General features: G+C 41.4%; 1 protein-coding gene across 2 annotated transcripts; it reads left to right on the top strand.

Annotated features, from left to right (window-relative positions):
- Positions 1–1,845: 1,845 nt before the first annotated feature.
- On the top strand, positions 1,846–14,605 carry tbx20 (T-box transcription factor 20). Of its 2 annotated transcripts, none has more exons than XM_068736006.1 (8): positions 1,846–2,272; positions 3,330–3,567; positions 4,495–4,659; positions 5,567–5,675; positions 7,791–7,949; positions 8,298–8,374; positions 10,529–10,641; positions 10,817–14,605. In XM_068736006.1, the coding sequence occupies exons 1-8, from the start codon at positions 2,143–2,145 to the stop codon at positions 11,143–11,145; spliced, it is 1,320 nt and encodes a 439-aa protein (XP_068592107.1). In that variant the 5' UTR covers positions 1,846–2,142; the 3' UTR covers positions 11,146–14,605. The 2 variants fall into 2 exon arrangements, with proteins under 2 accessions (XP_068592107.1, XP_068592106.1); XM_068736005.1 differs by having other exon boundaries at positions 10,526–10,641.
- The last annotated feature ends 1,098 nt before the right edge of the window (positions 14,606–15,703 follow it).

The raw sequence follows: 15,703 nt of genomic DNA, 5'->3' as shown, positions 1-15,703 counted from the left end.
TTCTTTGATATGAAACTGAATGAGTGATAAACGAACACAGCTGGATGAACCTCCTACTGCACACCTGTCTGTCACCAATAAAACCAACAGCAATGCTACAGTTATGCCTCATATAGAAATAATGTGCATTTCCTGTTATCATGTGAGAGCTGTGTGTGTGTGTGTGTGTGTGTGTGTGTGTGTGTGTGTGTGTGTGTGTGTGTGTAGGTGTGTGTGTGTGTGTGTGTGTGTGTGTGTGTGTGTGTGTGTGTGTGTGTGTGTGTGCGTGTGTTAAAGATTAGGGGCTCACTGGTGTGTGTCACAGAACGGATTAACCCAAGACTGCTGCTCTTGCACTCAATAAGGTTTCCTCTGTGTGTGTGTGTGTGTGTGTGTGTGTGTGTGTGTGTGTGTGTGTGTGTGTGTGTGTGTGTGTGTGTGTGCGCGCGCGTGTTGTAAAGGCATTTCTCACAGTTGCTGAGGGTCTCTCACACACCTCACACCACATAACAAGGGCAAAAAGGCAGAATCAATGGTTCCTCTCATGTTTCTTTTCACTTGAGATTCATTTTAAGACAAAAAAAAAAGCATCATTAAAGAAATCATGTTTCTGCTCCAACACTCACAAAAATACACTGCAATACACGTAACCCTAACATGACCTTTTTGTTGTTGAGATGAGGAGTTAGTGTGTTTCCACTGCATGTTGTGTTGTAGTTTATTGCATTTAAAGAAACAGAAGAGAGGATTCTGCACACTCTCCATCCCACAGACTCACTTTATTAATGGCATTTCTGTCGTCGGACCCTCATCAGGCAAAGTTAACACACGTGACAATCAGAGCGGCCTTATTGATTCATTGACTTCACCTTATTATCTGCATGTGTTTTTCTGAAATTTGTCGACGTAACAAAACACAGCACATAGATTACATCAGACGTTGTGAAGAAGTGGCTGCGGTGCGATCAATTGATTCGCTCCCTTTTACGTTCGGAGCTCAGTCTGCAGGAACACTGAGGTTTGAACCTGTTTCTCTATAATTTGATACGTGTTTTTCTGTGCATGTTTACAAATGGAGGAAATGAAGAACATGTGTTCCGTTTGTATTTGAAGAGTCCTTCAGACGTCCTCTGATTGTGGAAACGGTGTTAATAAAGTTGTTTTTATTTTACACAATGTTGAAAGCATGAAAGAATATAAGCTTCACATATGTGTATTTATGAAAGAAAATATTGGATTGTATTATGATATACATGTTCAAAACAGGCCTGGAGCTAATATTGTATTAGTGTTTGATTAGCTTTGTTTGGACTTTTTATTTTTTTTTATTTTCTCTGAATTTCTTCCACATTATTTGGTGACTGACTGCAGAGGGATTTATGATGATATACTGAATCTAGAAACATCCAAAAAAAATGCATGAGTGTGTGAAGCTGTCATCGACACCTTGCTGCTGCCATTAATTATCAAATAGCACCATCTCTGGGTCCCAACATGTGGTCCGGGGCCTCCAGGGGTCGTCCGTGAGAGGGATGCCAACTTTACAATAAAGTTATCTTTTAATTTCCCTCCTTTATGTTGCGCAATGGGTGCAAAGTTTCTGCATGTTTGTAATTTCCTACTGTCATCGCCACACTATGGACGGTATGAGGTCATATCTTTAAGGCCCCTGACAGCTCCAGGATTTTTTGTTTTTAATTGGCTGCTCGCTATCAGAGCTGCTGTGGGACAAGGGGGAGAGTGACGTGGAAGCAGCGGCAGTGATTGGAGGGCGGACCGGGGCAGTATAAGGGGAGGGTGGGTCGGACCGAAGCTTTCCCAAAAGAGCAAGGCGGACGCAGATCTGGCACCCGCAGGACAAGCGCAGCAAGTCAGTGGAGTCAGTCCGCCTCCGTCGTCCTCCACCATGCAGCCAGCGAGACGCGCAACTCGGCAGTGACAAGTGTTTCCGAAGTGGCGAGTGTGTATCCGCTTTCAGCGAGCAGACTGTGCGCAAAGAGCGAAACCAAGGACGACCTGTGCGTCCGTTTGTGTTTCTTCTCACTTTTCTTCTTCTTCTTCTTGGAGCCAAAAACAGGCGGAAGTTGAGCGTTTCTGTTGGATTTTTATTTTTTTTTATTTAAAAAGGGGGATATTGTTTTTGGTCTAAGCCTTTTCACCAACATGGAGTACACGTCATCCCCGAAACCGCAGCTCTCATCCCGGGCAAATGCGTTCTCCATAGCCGCGCTGATGTCCAGTGGGAAGCCCAATAAGGACAAAGAGACGGAGGAGAACACCATCAAGCCTCTCGGTAAGGATGGGAGAGGGCCAGGCCGGGACATTATATAATAATAATAATAATAATGATAATAATAATAATAATAATAATAATAATAATAATAATAATAATAAACTGAATTCTTGGCGCTCAAGACTGCAGCTAAAGTTGTTTTACGCAACAACAACAAACAGCCCTGACAGAGCAGCAGAGAATAAAACAGATAGAAGCTGAATAAATACTACAATAATCCACCAGTGTTACAACATACTGAGAAAATAAAAAAAAACAGGCAAATTAATTAATTAGGACATGACAGTGAGGTAAAACACCAACAGCCAGGCTTCTTAATATTGAACCTACACATACATGAATGTTTAGCCTAAATAAGGTGACAGAAAACATCTGCAACATCCCCATAATGTCACAAAAAAATATGAAAAATAGGCAGTAATATTTACCAGAGCGTGATTGTTTAAAAAATGGAACTATTTCTATTTTTAAGACAGTAATTATGCATTAAAAACACGAAATTAAGAAGGTGACTGAAGAGCTCGGTTGATACAGTGTTTTTTGTGCATCTTCTAAATTCATGGGCTAAAATTAAATAAATGGGAACACTTCACTGGAATTAGGAGCAGAGTTCTGCAAACAGTAAAGATCAATCTGAGCGTTATTTTATTTTCTGTCTAATAAAAAATTCTTTGAAAAAATCCACTGCTGCACCAAATATCATTTTTATTTTAAAAAATAAAGAACAAAACACTGGTGGAACAGTCACTTCATTTATTTTTCTTTTCACATCTATAATTTGAGTGTCTTTCCCCTTAACGATAGATTTGGTATTTAGAATTAAATACCAAATGAAATATGCAGGAGACTATATGGAACAGTGTGGATAATAACAACAATGAAGGGAAATATTAAAATGTATTAGACTACAGACATTAGCAGGCTCACTGACTTTAGTTCTCGTGTTACTCCTTGATGACACAGAGCTGCTCTCTCTGATCACAACACATGTAATACGATGCATTCTTGAAGTCCTCTTCACGTGTCTGTGTATTTCTCCGTTCGCTTCGACGAACAGAACAATTTGTGGAGAAGTCGTCCTGCAGCCAGCAGTCTCTGGCCGACCTGTCCTCCCTGGACGGGCACGGGGACTTCAGCGGGAGCGCGCCCGCGGTGTGCACGGAGCCGCTCATCCCCACCAACCCCGGCGTCCCGAGCGAGGAGATGGCGAAGATCTCGTGCAGCTTGGAGACCAAAGAGCTGTGGGACAAGTTCCACGAGCTCGGCACCGAGATGATCATCACCAAGTCCGGAAGGTAAACGGGTCGACTGCCTCTATTTTATTATAATTATTATAATCATTCTCACTCTTCTTATTATTATTATTACGATAATAATGTAATACAATAATAATAATGATGATAACTCTTGGTATTTTGTTAGTGGTATAAAAGATAACTCGCAAAAGCAACAATAATAATGCACAATTAACATAATATTTAACATGCTTAATTAGATGAATAACATTATTGGATGCAGTGTAAGGATATCAAGTAATAAAAGGCTTTTTATTGTTACTATAAGCGGGTGTATGTGGTGTTCAGGGTCATTTTAACACATCTGCAGCTCGCTGTGAGTTTTCCGCAGATACACGCCTGACCCTGAAGAGTTCACATGCACGCGCACGTCGTTTGAAAGCTACACACACCTTAAATCTAATGTTTCACTGTTAAAGTCCTGTGGGGGAAAAAAAAGAGAGCAAGCGAACATATATATGTGTGGATGTCCACTTGTAATAAATAAGAATAATACATGATTATTTGATATATTACAAGTTTATGCACAACGGAGGACATAAAAGCCGAGTTTCAGCTACCAAGAACAATGAGGTCATGCAGTTTAAGCAACCTGGAGGGGTTTTAATAAAGAATAAAGAAACATGATTTTATACTTTAGTAATTTGACAAAATAGTAAGCAAAAAAAAAGTAATAGGCCGAGATTTTATTAATAAATGGTATGTATCGCCTTCCCGGGAGGCTCCAAAGTAGCATTTGATAAATTGATAATTGATCAAATTAAATTTTAAAAATTCTAGAAACTCCAAAAATGTATTGTATTATTATAATAATAATAATGAACGCACACCAATAATGATCCACAATCCTAATTCAATTAATAATGATACCAACAATACTATATAATGATATACTAATTATAACATCACCTGCCACTACTCCATCAGGAGGATGTTCCCCACCATCCGGGTCTCTTTCTCCGGGGTGGACCAGGACTCCAAGTACATCGTGTTGATGGACATCGTCCCAGTGGACAACAAGCGGTACCGGTACGCCTACCACCGCTCCTCCTGGCTGGTGGCCGGCAAGGCCGACCCTCCTCTGCCCGCCAGGTACACGCAGACCCACCGCGCACCCCCCTTCAGTGACCCATCGAACATCCCGAGCGTAAAAAAAAAAAAGAGACCAAAGAGCTCCGCGAGGCCACCGCCGTAATGGAGACCGATGAAATAATGTAATCTTTCCCAGGAAGCATCTGGGAACAGTCGCACGTGCTGATTGATGTCACGAAGACGTCAATTCCAGCAATAAGCCAGCTGAAGCCGTCTTTTGTTCAGCATTAGTCATTATCTATATATATATATATATATATATATATATATATATATATATATATATATATATAGATAGATAGATAGATAGATAGATAGATAGATAGATAGATAGATAGATAGATAGATTTATGCCATGACAAGAGGCCATGTCCCCCAATGTGTGGGTTTTGTCTCTAAAGTTTATATTCTACATTTAAAAAGTGACCCACGATGTAATGTGCTGACGTCAGAAGCCTGTGTTTACACTCAACACATAAAGAAGTCCTTATTTATTTCCCTCTGAATATGTTATTCCTGACTTTGTGTTGGGAAATATTCTATACAAATAAAAGAGGAGACTCGTTTTGTGACCGGACGTGGACTCACGAGCTCAGTATATTAAAACAAATCCTGGTTCAAAGCGTGCATGACTGCGGTTATGATTCCCATCATAAATAAACGTCCAAGATGCCTATTTTTTGTTTAATGTTTCCGCACGTGTGTGATATTAATTTGTGTTCGTAATACAATGATTTGCAATTAAATACGTTTATTTCGACACTGTAAGCGTCACAGTGTGACACAATAATGAAGCTTCTTTCGTTACTTTCTTTGATTGGGTATCGAACGTTCGATTCGAACGCCTCTCAGCCAATCACAGCTGAGGATGTGACCCTCCGTTCTTCTTCTCCTTCTCCTCCTGCAGGCTGTACGTCCACCCGGACTCCCCGTTCACCGGAGAGCAGCTCGTGAAGCAAATGGTCTCCTTCGAGAAAGTGAAGCTGACGAACAACGAGCTGGACCAACACGGACATGTGAGCGCGTGTCCCTTTGTTCCTCCTTTCGTCTCATGTTTGAGCCTTTGTTATCAGAGGACATCGAGCTAAACTGCCCGTTAAAACAAACACCGCGTTGCCTCTGTCGGGTTTAAAGAGCGGTGTGACGTCATGATTACTCCTCCTAAGAGGAGCAAATTGCTGCTTTAATCCTCCTTTCACTGGAGGCACCGGGCCAAGCAAGGCAGGGAGCAGAACCACGATTCAGAACCAGACAAACACCCACGTTCATCCAATAACAGTCTGGAACAAGGTGGTTATTATCTGGAAGGGTGTGTGTGTGTGTGTGTGTGTGTGTGTGTGTGTGTGTGTGTGTGTGTGTGTGTGTGTGTGTGTGTGTGTGTGTGTTACACGTCTTTCCAAAAATAGCTAATGAAAGTTACCAAAACAAACAGTCCATAAAATAGATTTTTTTTAAATGTGCTGTATATGTATTTTATTATTTATTTGTGACTTTTGTCAGAAACATATTCTTTTATATTTTATATCTATTTGTATTGATAGTAATCCATATATTGTATAAACGGTAGTTTGTAAAAGAGATATTAAGCAGGTTTTGGATATGTTTTAACAAATATTTTATGAGGTAAAATTATATTTAAGTTGCTTGTTTTAAGTACAATTACTGAAGTTATACCTCTCAAAAAAAAAAGCAAGAAAAAAGGCTACTAAATTTATTTTGTCATTTTTTAAAAACAAAACTCTTCAATTATTGTAATATTTATTAAAATTCAGAAACAATATTTCACATAATTTGATGGCCAGAGAAACATTTTTCCGTTTGTGTAATTATAAATGCTGCTGAAGCCTTGACATCTGCTAAAAGATTATTAAATAGTATGTTTATTAATTATTTATGTATTGATATATTATATATATATTATATATATAATATATATTATATATTGAATGAATTTATGAATAATTTAAATGAAATACATTTGTACTCTATAGCTGCACATTCTAAAACAGAGGTATCATGAAAGTAATGTAAAATAAATATATTATTGTATCGAAAATAAAAACACCCAAAAAAGAAAAAACAAATCCACTGTATGGACAAATTAATTGATAAATGAGAGACAATACTAGAAACAATATTACTTCTGCAACAATAAGAACATAACTTTTTGAAATAATCAGTCCCACTGGCAAAAAAATCAAGTGTGGTAATAATGGTGTAATGGTGCATAAATGATGATGAATTATACACCTAGAAAACCTGCATTCTTTAACACACACACACACACACACACATCTGTATTTTACTTGGGATTAGGAGTCAGTGGTTGATAGATTTTAACAGTTTTCTGGGCTGCAGCCAGACAGGAAAACTACTGCTTTAGTGTTAACAACTGTATCTGTTCACACTCCTCCTCTCTCTCTCTCTCTCTCTCTCTCTCTCTCTCTCTCTCTCTCTCTCTCTCTCTCTCTCTCTCTCTCTCTCTCTCTCTCTGCCTTCCCCTCCCATCAGTCAGTTGGTCGGATATGAATGTTTTCCATTTCAAATGATATGCAAAGCTGCACAGAGTCAGGAGCGATGAAAAAGATTCTACAAATGCGTCTACTAGATTAAGATATTGTCAATAAACAAACAAATATAAAAGGTAAGACCTCTGTACATAAATACTGAAATAAAACTATTTCTAAATACAAAATATCAGGAATAAAATGATAAAGATCTTAAAGTTTCTAATGAAATGGAGAAAACGGTCTCATTTAGTTGTTCTGGATGTTTAGATGTTGAAATCACCATTATTTTTGGAGCAATTTAAGGACTTTTTAAGAGAAGTTAGTTGAATTGCAAACATATCGAATAAATGCACCTGATTTTACCATAATTACTGTGGTAGACTTCAGGAAAACAGGACATCTTCGTCTGAAAAATGTCAGACAATAGAGACAAATGTCCTCATAATAAGGTGATGTCTTTAAATTACTGAATGCACTTCATTGTCATATCTGTCTGTTGGTCGCCCCTGACAGTGCGACTGGTTGAACCTGTACATTTCCCATTGGTCGCCATTGGTCGCCATTGGTCGCCATTGATCGCCATTGATCTCCATTGATCGCGGCTCTGCTTGTCCTCTGCAGATCATCCTCAACTCCATGCACAAGTACCAGCCGCGGGTCCACATCATCAAGAAGAAGGACCACACGGCCTCCCTGCTCAACCTGAAGTCCGAGGAGTTCCGCACCTTCGTCTTCGTCGAGACGGTCTTCACCGCCGTCACGGCCTATCAGAACCAGCTGGTGAGTGATTGAGCAATGGACACGTGTCCTCTCTCTCTCTCTCTCTCTCTCTCTCTCTCTCTCTCTCTCTCTCTCTCTCTCTCTCTCTCTTTTTATCTTCTTTTGGATTAACTGCCAAACGCTGCTGTTGGTTCCCAAGAAATGTTCAAACAATATTATAGCTACAAGCTCCATTTGAGAGATTGTCCGACACATATTTAATCAATATTTAGGTTAATATATATATATATATATAGTATCAGAGGTATCTGAAGCGGTGGAAGCAATGTTCAGATCTCTTACTCAAGTAAAAGTACACAATTATGAGCATCAAAATGTACTTAAAATGTACTTTGACTCTTTTCTCAGATCACCAAACTGAAGATCGACAGCAACCCGTTCGCCAAAGGCTTCCGGGACTCGTCGCGGCTCACGGACATGGAGAGGTACAGGGGATTCTGGGTCCTGCACTACATGTTCACAGACCATGAGGAACACAATGAGGGAGGAGTGTGTGTGTGTGTGTGTGTGTGTGTGTGTGTGTGTGTGTGTGTGTTAGATATCCTGCTCATTAGTAAATACAGAGCTGTGTTTATTCATCTCTGCTGGTGTCAGAATGAAATGTTACAGGCTTCATCATCGCTCCTTGATTTAATTTATTTATCGTATTTCCATCTTTCCTTCGAACTTTTGTTAATTTTCTCTTTTTCCTTCTTTCCTTCCTTGTCACTCCTTCTTTCATGTCCTTCCTTTCTTTGCTTCTTATATTCCTCATCCTTGTCTTCTCTTTTTTTCTCTCTCTCTTTTATTCTTATCTTCCCTTCTTACCTTGTTGTCCTTCCTTTTCTCTGTCATTCTTACTTTCTAGTTCATTCTTTTTCATTTTTCCTCTGTTTCAGTTTCTCACTGTCCTTCCTTCTTTCTTTGTCATTCTCTCTTTTCTTGTTCTTCCTTCCCTCCTTCCACCGTTGTCTTTCTTTCTTATTTTCCTCATCTCTTATTATTGTCTTCTTCTGCTGTTGTCTTTCTTTCCCTCTTTCATTTCTAGTCCTATCTTTCTGCCTTCTTTTCCGGTCTTCTATTCTTACCTTGTTGTCTTTCTTTTTGTTCTTCAATTCTTCCCTTTCCTCCAGCTCTCCTTGTATATCTCATCGTTTTTCTTTCATTCAATCATTCTTGTCTTTTGCTCTTTTTTACATCTCGTTTCCTCGTTGTTGTTGTCTCTGCACTTTTCTTTCATACTTTCCTTTGTCCTTTCTTTTCATTTCCCCTACACTGTAGTTTTATGTGTGTGTGTGTGTGTGTGTGTGTGTGTGTGTGTGTGTGTGTGTGTGTGTGTGTGTGTGTGTGTGCGTACTTTATCGTATTATCGCTGCTTCATGTATTGTACCATATTTTACATGAGACAGATGCCACACACACACACACACACACACACACACAGAGTTACAAATCCCCATCCAAAGGATTTTTATGGACGCTGCCAAAACACACACTTCTCGTAATTCCTGATTCCGGCACTACGGCCAAAATCAGCTGACAAAATCAAACCATCTGCTCATTTCCCTCAATCAAACATCCCAAACCAGAGACGACTGAATCTGAGCCAGACCCCCCCCCCCCCCTCCTCTGTCTTTCTCTTTTTGAGGGCTGTGAATTAGACCTGATCAATTGATCTTCGGGGAGCTGCAGAAATCACATTAGTCTGGAGTCGGTCACTGCACTAAAACACACTATAATTCAATTGGCTGCAGTGACTGATTGAAACCAGCATGGCCCACTACGACCCCCCCCCCCCCCCCCCCCCTCCCCTTGCCTCTCTCCTGCCCTGCCGTGCATTGTGGGAGTTTGCTGTGGCCTCTGTGCCGGAGAGGCCCGGCGCTGATAAAAACACACACATTTGTACTCCTCTGCTGACAGATATTGCACTTTCCTAACCTAATTGGAGGGGCGGGGGCTGCTAATGTGGACGCATGGCTCGCATGATGCAGACCACTTGCCTGTCCCCCACCCCACACACACACACACACACACACACACACACACACACACACACACTCACTACCTCCCCTAACAATTTGTGTCACTGTGTTTTGAGAAGTGCGATCTGACAAGACTCAAATGAGCTAATGCACTTTGCGGGACGGTAAACACACACACACACACACACACACACACACACACACACACACACACACACACACACACACACACACACACACGTGCCCAAATCTACATGCACAGTCTGCACAAACAGGGTGGACACACTCGTGTTCAGACATGTAAACACAATATTACATGAATGCAAAGAAAAATGCGGAGACATAATTTAAAAAAAAAGAAAATCCGTGACCACAATTTGCGACACTTTTAAGTGTTCACTTAGAAAAAGCGATTGAAGTATTGACTCGTTGGTGACGAGCGAGGCTTCGTTTAGGCAGACCTGTCATAACTGTCATGAGTAAAAATAAACGTCAGACGGGTCACAGATTCAAGCACAACTCTGCGAGAAAAAAACATTTGTATCGGGGTGCAACTCCACCATGTGGGGGGAAAAAAAGAGATTTATTTTGGGGCTCTCTCTTCGACTTTTGCTGCAGGGAAAGTGTTGAGAATCTGATCCACAAGCACTCGTACGCCCGGTCGCCCATCCGGACCTACGCTGGCGACGAGGAGAACCTGCACGAGGACGGACACGGCGGACACACCAGAGGTGAGTCGCCTCGGCGCAGATACAGGCCGATGAGGGAAATGCTGTATTTGGCACCGACTCGAACTGTGTTTTTGGAGCAATGTGGCACAAAGGAAGAGGAAAAAATAAAGAATATTATCAGCCTCATCCTGAGTATATGACCCTAATGTTTACATCCTCCCCGTGTCTCCTGCAGGCTCTGCGTTCAGCGCCTCAGACAACCTCTCCCTGAGCTCCTGGGTCACCACCGCCTCGGGCTTCTCGGGCTTCCAGCACCCACAGTCCCTGTCGGCCATGGGCGCCGGCGCCGCCTCCCTGCCCCACCCCATCCAAGGCTCCCTGCCCCCCTACAGCCGGCTGGGCATGCCGCTGACGCCCACCGGTCTGGCTGGAAGCATGCAGGGCAGCGGGCCGGCCTTCCCTTCCTTCCACATGCCCCGCTACCACCACTACTTCCAGCAGGGGCCCTATGCCGCCATCCAGGGACTCCGCCACTCCTCCACGGTCATGACGCCCTTCGTATGACTCCGTCCTGGGGAGGAGTCGGCCCATGTTCGCTCTGATCCCCAACCCAGCGCAACCAGTTGTTCCTCCACTCCGGCTCATCACTCCTCATCCTGTTTGTATCCCCCCCCAAACCCCCGCCCGCTATGGTCTTTGTAAATAGTTCACCTGCAGGTGGAGAGGATGTGGCATACTGATCCACAACGTTCAGACTGTGTGCGGACACATCAGCGGGTTTCTGTGAACACTTTAGCGACGTTGTACAAACACTTTACCTAATGCGAGACGATACAAGGAGCACGTTTGAAGGACAGAAAGTGGAGCCTCGATTTAAACTGATCGGAAACAATATTTAGAGGAACGTCTGAAGGTGCGACAGTCCCTGCAGGGTCTCCACCGAGGCTTTAAAGAGGCCAGGTTGCCGTGTGACCCTTCAACGTTTTTCGGAGAGACTCGTCTGACGCCACGGCGCGTTGGCCACCGAGGATCGGTCCGAGTCCGTGAACGATGTCTCAGCTCTCCTCCGTTTCCTTTGAAAGCCAGCCATATGTACAGTTCAAACCTCGCGCTCCTGTTGAACAATAATGTGAGAAACATGTTAAAAAAAAACACATTGTACGAAGATGAAAATGCAACATTTACTCGTAGGAAAATTCTCACTGTAGAGTGCAAAAAAAAAAAAAAGAAAAAAAAAGAAGAAAAAAAAAAGAAATCATAGGACGCATGCTGACAGCAGTAGACAAACACGCTGGGTAAACTTTATATGGAATACTATGGGATGAATAAGGCAGACTTTAATTAAAGGCCCGGTCACACCAGCATGTAAAAGCGCAAACTTTGGCAGCGAGAATCAATTAATTTCAATGGAATCTGTGGATGGATCTGAACATATATCTCGCCTTGGGTTGCACTTTGGTCATTGTGACTCACTGGATGTAGACTGTGGATGAAGGCCCGCCATTGGCCGCTTATTTCAGCCGTCACTTCCCCTTCCCCTTTAGCAAGAGCACCGTCGCTACATCCAGTGCTTCAGACGATTATGATTTGGTGTAAAGAAATGCAAACGTGCCAGAGCGTTTTTTTTTTTACGCTATAGCAGAATGATAATGTGTGGAGCCAGACCTACACTTTCCACCATTGGCCGATAGCAAACTGTCTAGACGGTGCTGGACATCTGAGGGAACGGAGAGTCCAACATGTCGGACGCCATCGTAGCTCTATACTCTTTTATTTAACCGTCTCTGCTGGAGTGTCAACTGCTCCACAGAGAAGGAGTGATGAGTTGATGGTACAAATGTGTCTTTTGAACAAACTGCATGCTGGGAATCAGAGCCAATGAGCTTCTTAGCCGACAGTTCGCTAACCAGCTAGCTTGGAGAGCTTTTCGTTCCTCTTCTCAAACGAAATGCCACGTGGGATTAAAACTGCCCGGCACAGAGAAACTACAAAGAGTTGTTGCGACTGACCAGTGCTAGCACGTTAGCGGTTAGCTCGTGCGAGCCACAGTAGGTCATCACCTCGCCCTGAGAGTAGTCCAGAGTCACCCGGTGGCTACTTCCTGGTGTGACCGGGCTTTCACTAAGAGGGATTCATCCACATCATCTGTCGAGCTCAAAACACACGTTTTAAAATTGTCATATTTTGATTCACTGTGTGAAACGGGCCTTAAAGGATAGCCCTCATCAATCTGTTTTCACTGGTAGACGTTGAACTCATGGATCACGCGTTTTGATCTCGAGCAGTGTGACTTCATATGCGTTCATTGGAAGCAGACAGCAGCATCCGTGGAGAAGCTTCAGTGTTTTTTGGTCTTCGGCAGGTGTTACCGAGCTGATTCATGGCTGCGTCGCAGCGTGTCGACAGGGCGTCCACACCTGGAAGTAATGGCCCTCTGCTGCCTTATTTAAAACGTGCAGGGAAGCGGCTGGAGTCCACTCACACTCAGTACCTGGTGCATAACAATGGCAGCTCACTGGTGGAGTAGACAGAGTAATTTATTTAAACAATATGAAGAAATACAAAGCTATACACAGATGATGTGGTCCTGCCTGAAATGGCAATTATTGCTAATACACTTTATCATGAAGATATGTTTTCAATGCAGGAGCTCCAACATCCAAAAACTTCTATAATCTAGAGCTAGACTCAAACTGATGTATCGATAGCTGTTGTACACGTTGACCCAAATTGCAAATTGCAGCACAGAAACACCAAAATGTGTTTAAGGTTATTTAAAAACGGTCTCTGAATGCAGTTTCTGTGAAAAACAATTATTGTTATTGATTACTCTGTTGAAAATGGTTATGATTATCAAATGTCAGAAAGAAGTTTCAAATATTTGCTAGAATTTCGAAGAGCTAAACATGACTAATTTAAATGTCGTGTTGTTTTTCAACCAGCAGTCCAAGACCCCCAAAATATTCAGTTTATTATCATAAATCACAAATGAATGCATAATGTCCTGAGAAGCAGTAAATGTTTGACAAATGACTGAAACGATTAATCATCTCTCAAAGATCCCATCGAACAATTTAAATTGTTTTAAATTCTTAACCAAACTGATTTAAGAGATCAAATATGTTGGTTTATGTTCTACATTAATTGGCTGATTATTTTATTTATTTATTTTTTACTTTGAAATATCAAACATTTGTATCAGCTTCAAAAAAACAACTTTTTTTTCACATTTTATTCTCAAAAATCCAAAGAAACACTGAAATATTTCAGCTTCTCGCATCATGAAAGCAGCATTTGAGACGCATCCACGGTGGAGAGTGAACTTCACTCAGGCGTGAGTGTGATGGACGATGAAGACACTTTGAACTCAGCTCTGTGCACAGAATTCAAACACGTGTATTAAAGTGATACACGAGCTGGTAACACGAACGCTGTAACACAGTTTGAGCATCACATGAAGCCCGCTGCAGTGAAACATGGACACACATGTTCTGATCGGACCCCTTGCATGTTATTAATGTGCGAGCAGTTGGTTTTACCTCGTCTGTTTACGTCATGAACATCTTGTGACCTTTGACCTTTCCTCTTCTTCTTCTTTGGTAATCAGATCTTTGGTCCTTGATGTTTGTCAGGTGTGTACAAATGAGCTGAACGTTGATTCCCATCAGTGTAAATGTAAAGACACTTTTGTTTCCCCTCTTTTGAACCATACGCACAGTCCCGACTCACCACTGAAAAACTAAAAAAAAAAATCCTTTTTTTAACGAGAAGTTTTCTTTTTGTATGCCGTACTACGAATACGACACCGGACGAGATTGTTGTTTTGATGATTTTTAAGTGCAATATATTTATTTTGCTCTCTGGAAATAATGTGTAATGTACTATGCCACATTTAAAAAACAAAAAAAATGTTATTTGTAAACCTTGAGAAATATATATCACCACCCAAAACTCTTTGAGTTCTTTCTTTTCACCGGTTGACTCTTCTCTCTCCATGAATAACAGAAATAAATTGAATTGTAAATGAATATAAAAATAACTGACACAGGTATTTATTAAGCTTTCTGTACCACCTGTCACACATTTTCTATTCCTATCTGAGTAATATATATATATCTCTCTTAATATATTTTTATTTTTCTCATGCAAGTATTAAAAAAAGTCTTCTGTATCTCCTAGTTTGGAGTTTATGGGATGAAATATTGTTAAGACAAAAACAGAAGCAGAAATGATTCTATTTCCAAAGCTTCATCATCATATAAACTGCCTTTAAACGAGCATAAAACTCATCCTACACCACCACCTAGCGGTCAGCTGTTGTACTACATTCTCAGACATATTTATCTGAAAGCGAGCCATGAGCTGCACTCTGAGTCTGAATATGAACTGTTGCTTTAACAGAGAATCACCAGATTCAATTTGAAAACCTTCTTCAGAGCTGCAGAGAAGCTGCAGTCAGCATGTAACTCTAAAGATCCAGAGCAACCTCAACCTCAACCGCTGCATTCCAATTTACTTTACATCAAGTCAAAGTGCATCCAGAAAGTAATCAGCTCCTTCACTTTTCCCACATTTTATTATGTTGCATCCTTATGAGGAAATTGTTTGTATTAATTTCGCCGTAAAAATCTTATAATGACAAAAAAAAAGCAAGTTTTTAGAATATCTTTTAGATTTTATTAAAAAGGGAATAAAACAATGGAAATATCACATCTACATGAGTATTCAGGTCGTCTCGGCTGTGTGCTTAGAAGAATTAAAGACGCCGTCGTGCTCTTAATTCAGCAGAAATGTTTTCTGCAGCCTCGTCCGGATCTGTTCCTCGACACAATCCGGTCTCTGCGCTCTGCGGGGTGGACCCCTTCACCTTATGGATTAGCTTCTGCTCTGATTGGTCAGCGGTGAGACCTCATTCACACACAGATGTGTATGTGTGTGTGTGGGTGTGCATTTCCAAATCATGTCCAATCAGTTTGAATTGACCTCAGGTGGACTCCAATCAAGGTGTAGAAACGTCTCAGAGGTGATCCGGAGAAATGGGAGACAGATGACCTCTGAGATCTGACGTCAATGTGATATTTCAGTTTTAATAAATTCTGTGTTTGCTTTGTCATTATGGAGT

Source organism: Cebidichthys violaceus, unplaced genomic scaffold (assembly GCF_023349555.1).
Source record: "Cebidichthys violaceus isolate CVI_PGR_0920_01 unplaced genomic scaffold, fCebVio1.0.p SCAF_7, whole genome shotgun sequence".
In the NCBI taxonomy this organism is placed as follows: domain Eukaryota; kingdom Metazoa; phylum Chordata; class Actinopteri; order Perciformes; family Stichaeidae; genus Cebidichthys; species Cebidichthys violaceus.
This window is presented reverse-complemented; position numbering and strand designations above follow the sequence as displayed.

Bases quoted from the DNA above. Each gene is read 5' to 3' on its own strand.
- tbx20 (XM_068736005.1), top strand. From the start codon at position 2,143: ATGGAGTACACGTCATCCCCGAAACCGCAGCTCTCATCCCGGGCAAAT. The intron at 7,950-8,297 runs GTGAGTGATTGA...CTCTTTTCTCAG, and splicing joins CGGCCTATCAGAACCAGCTG to ATCACCAAACTGAAGATCGA. The intron at 8,375-10,525 runs GTACAGGGGATT...CGACTTTTGCTG, and splicing joins CGGCTCACGGACATGGAGAG to CAGGGAAAGTGTTGAGAATC.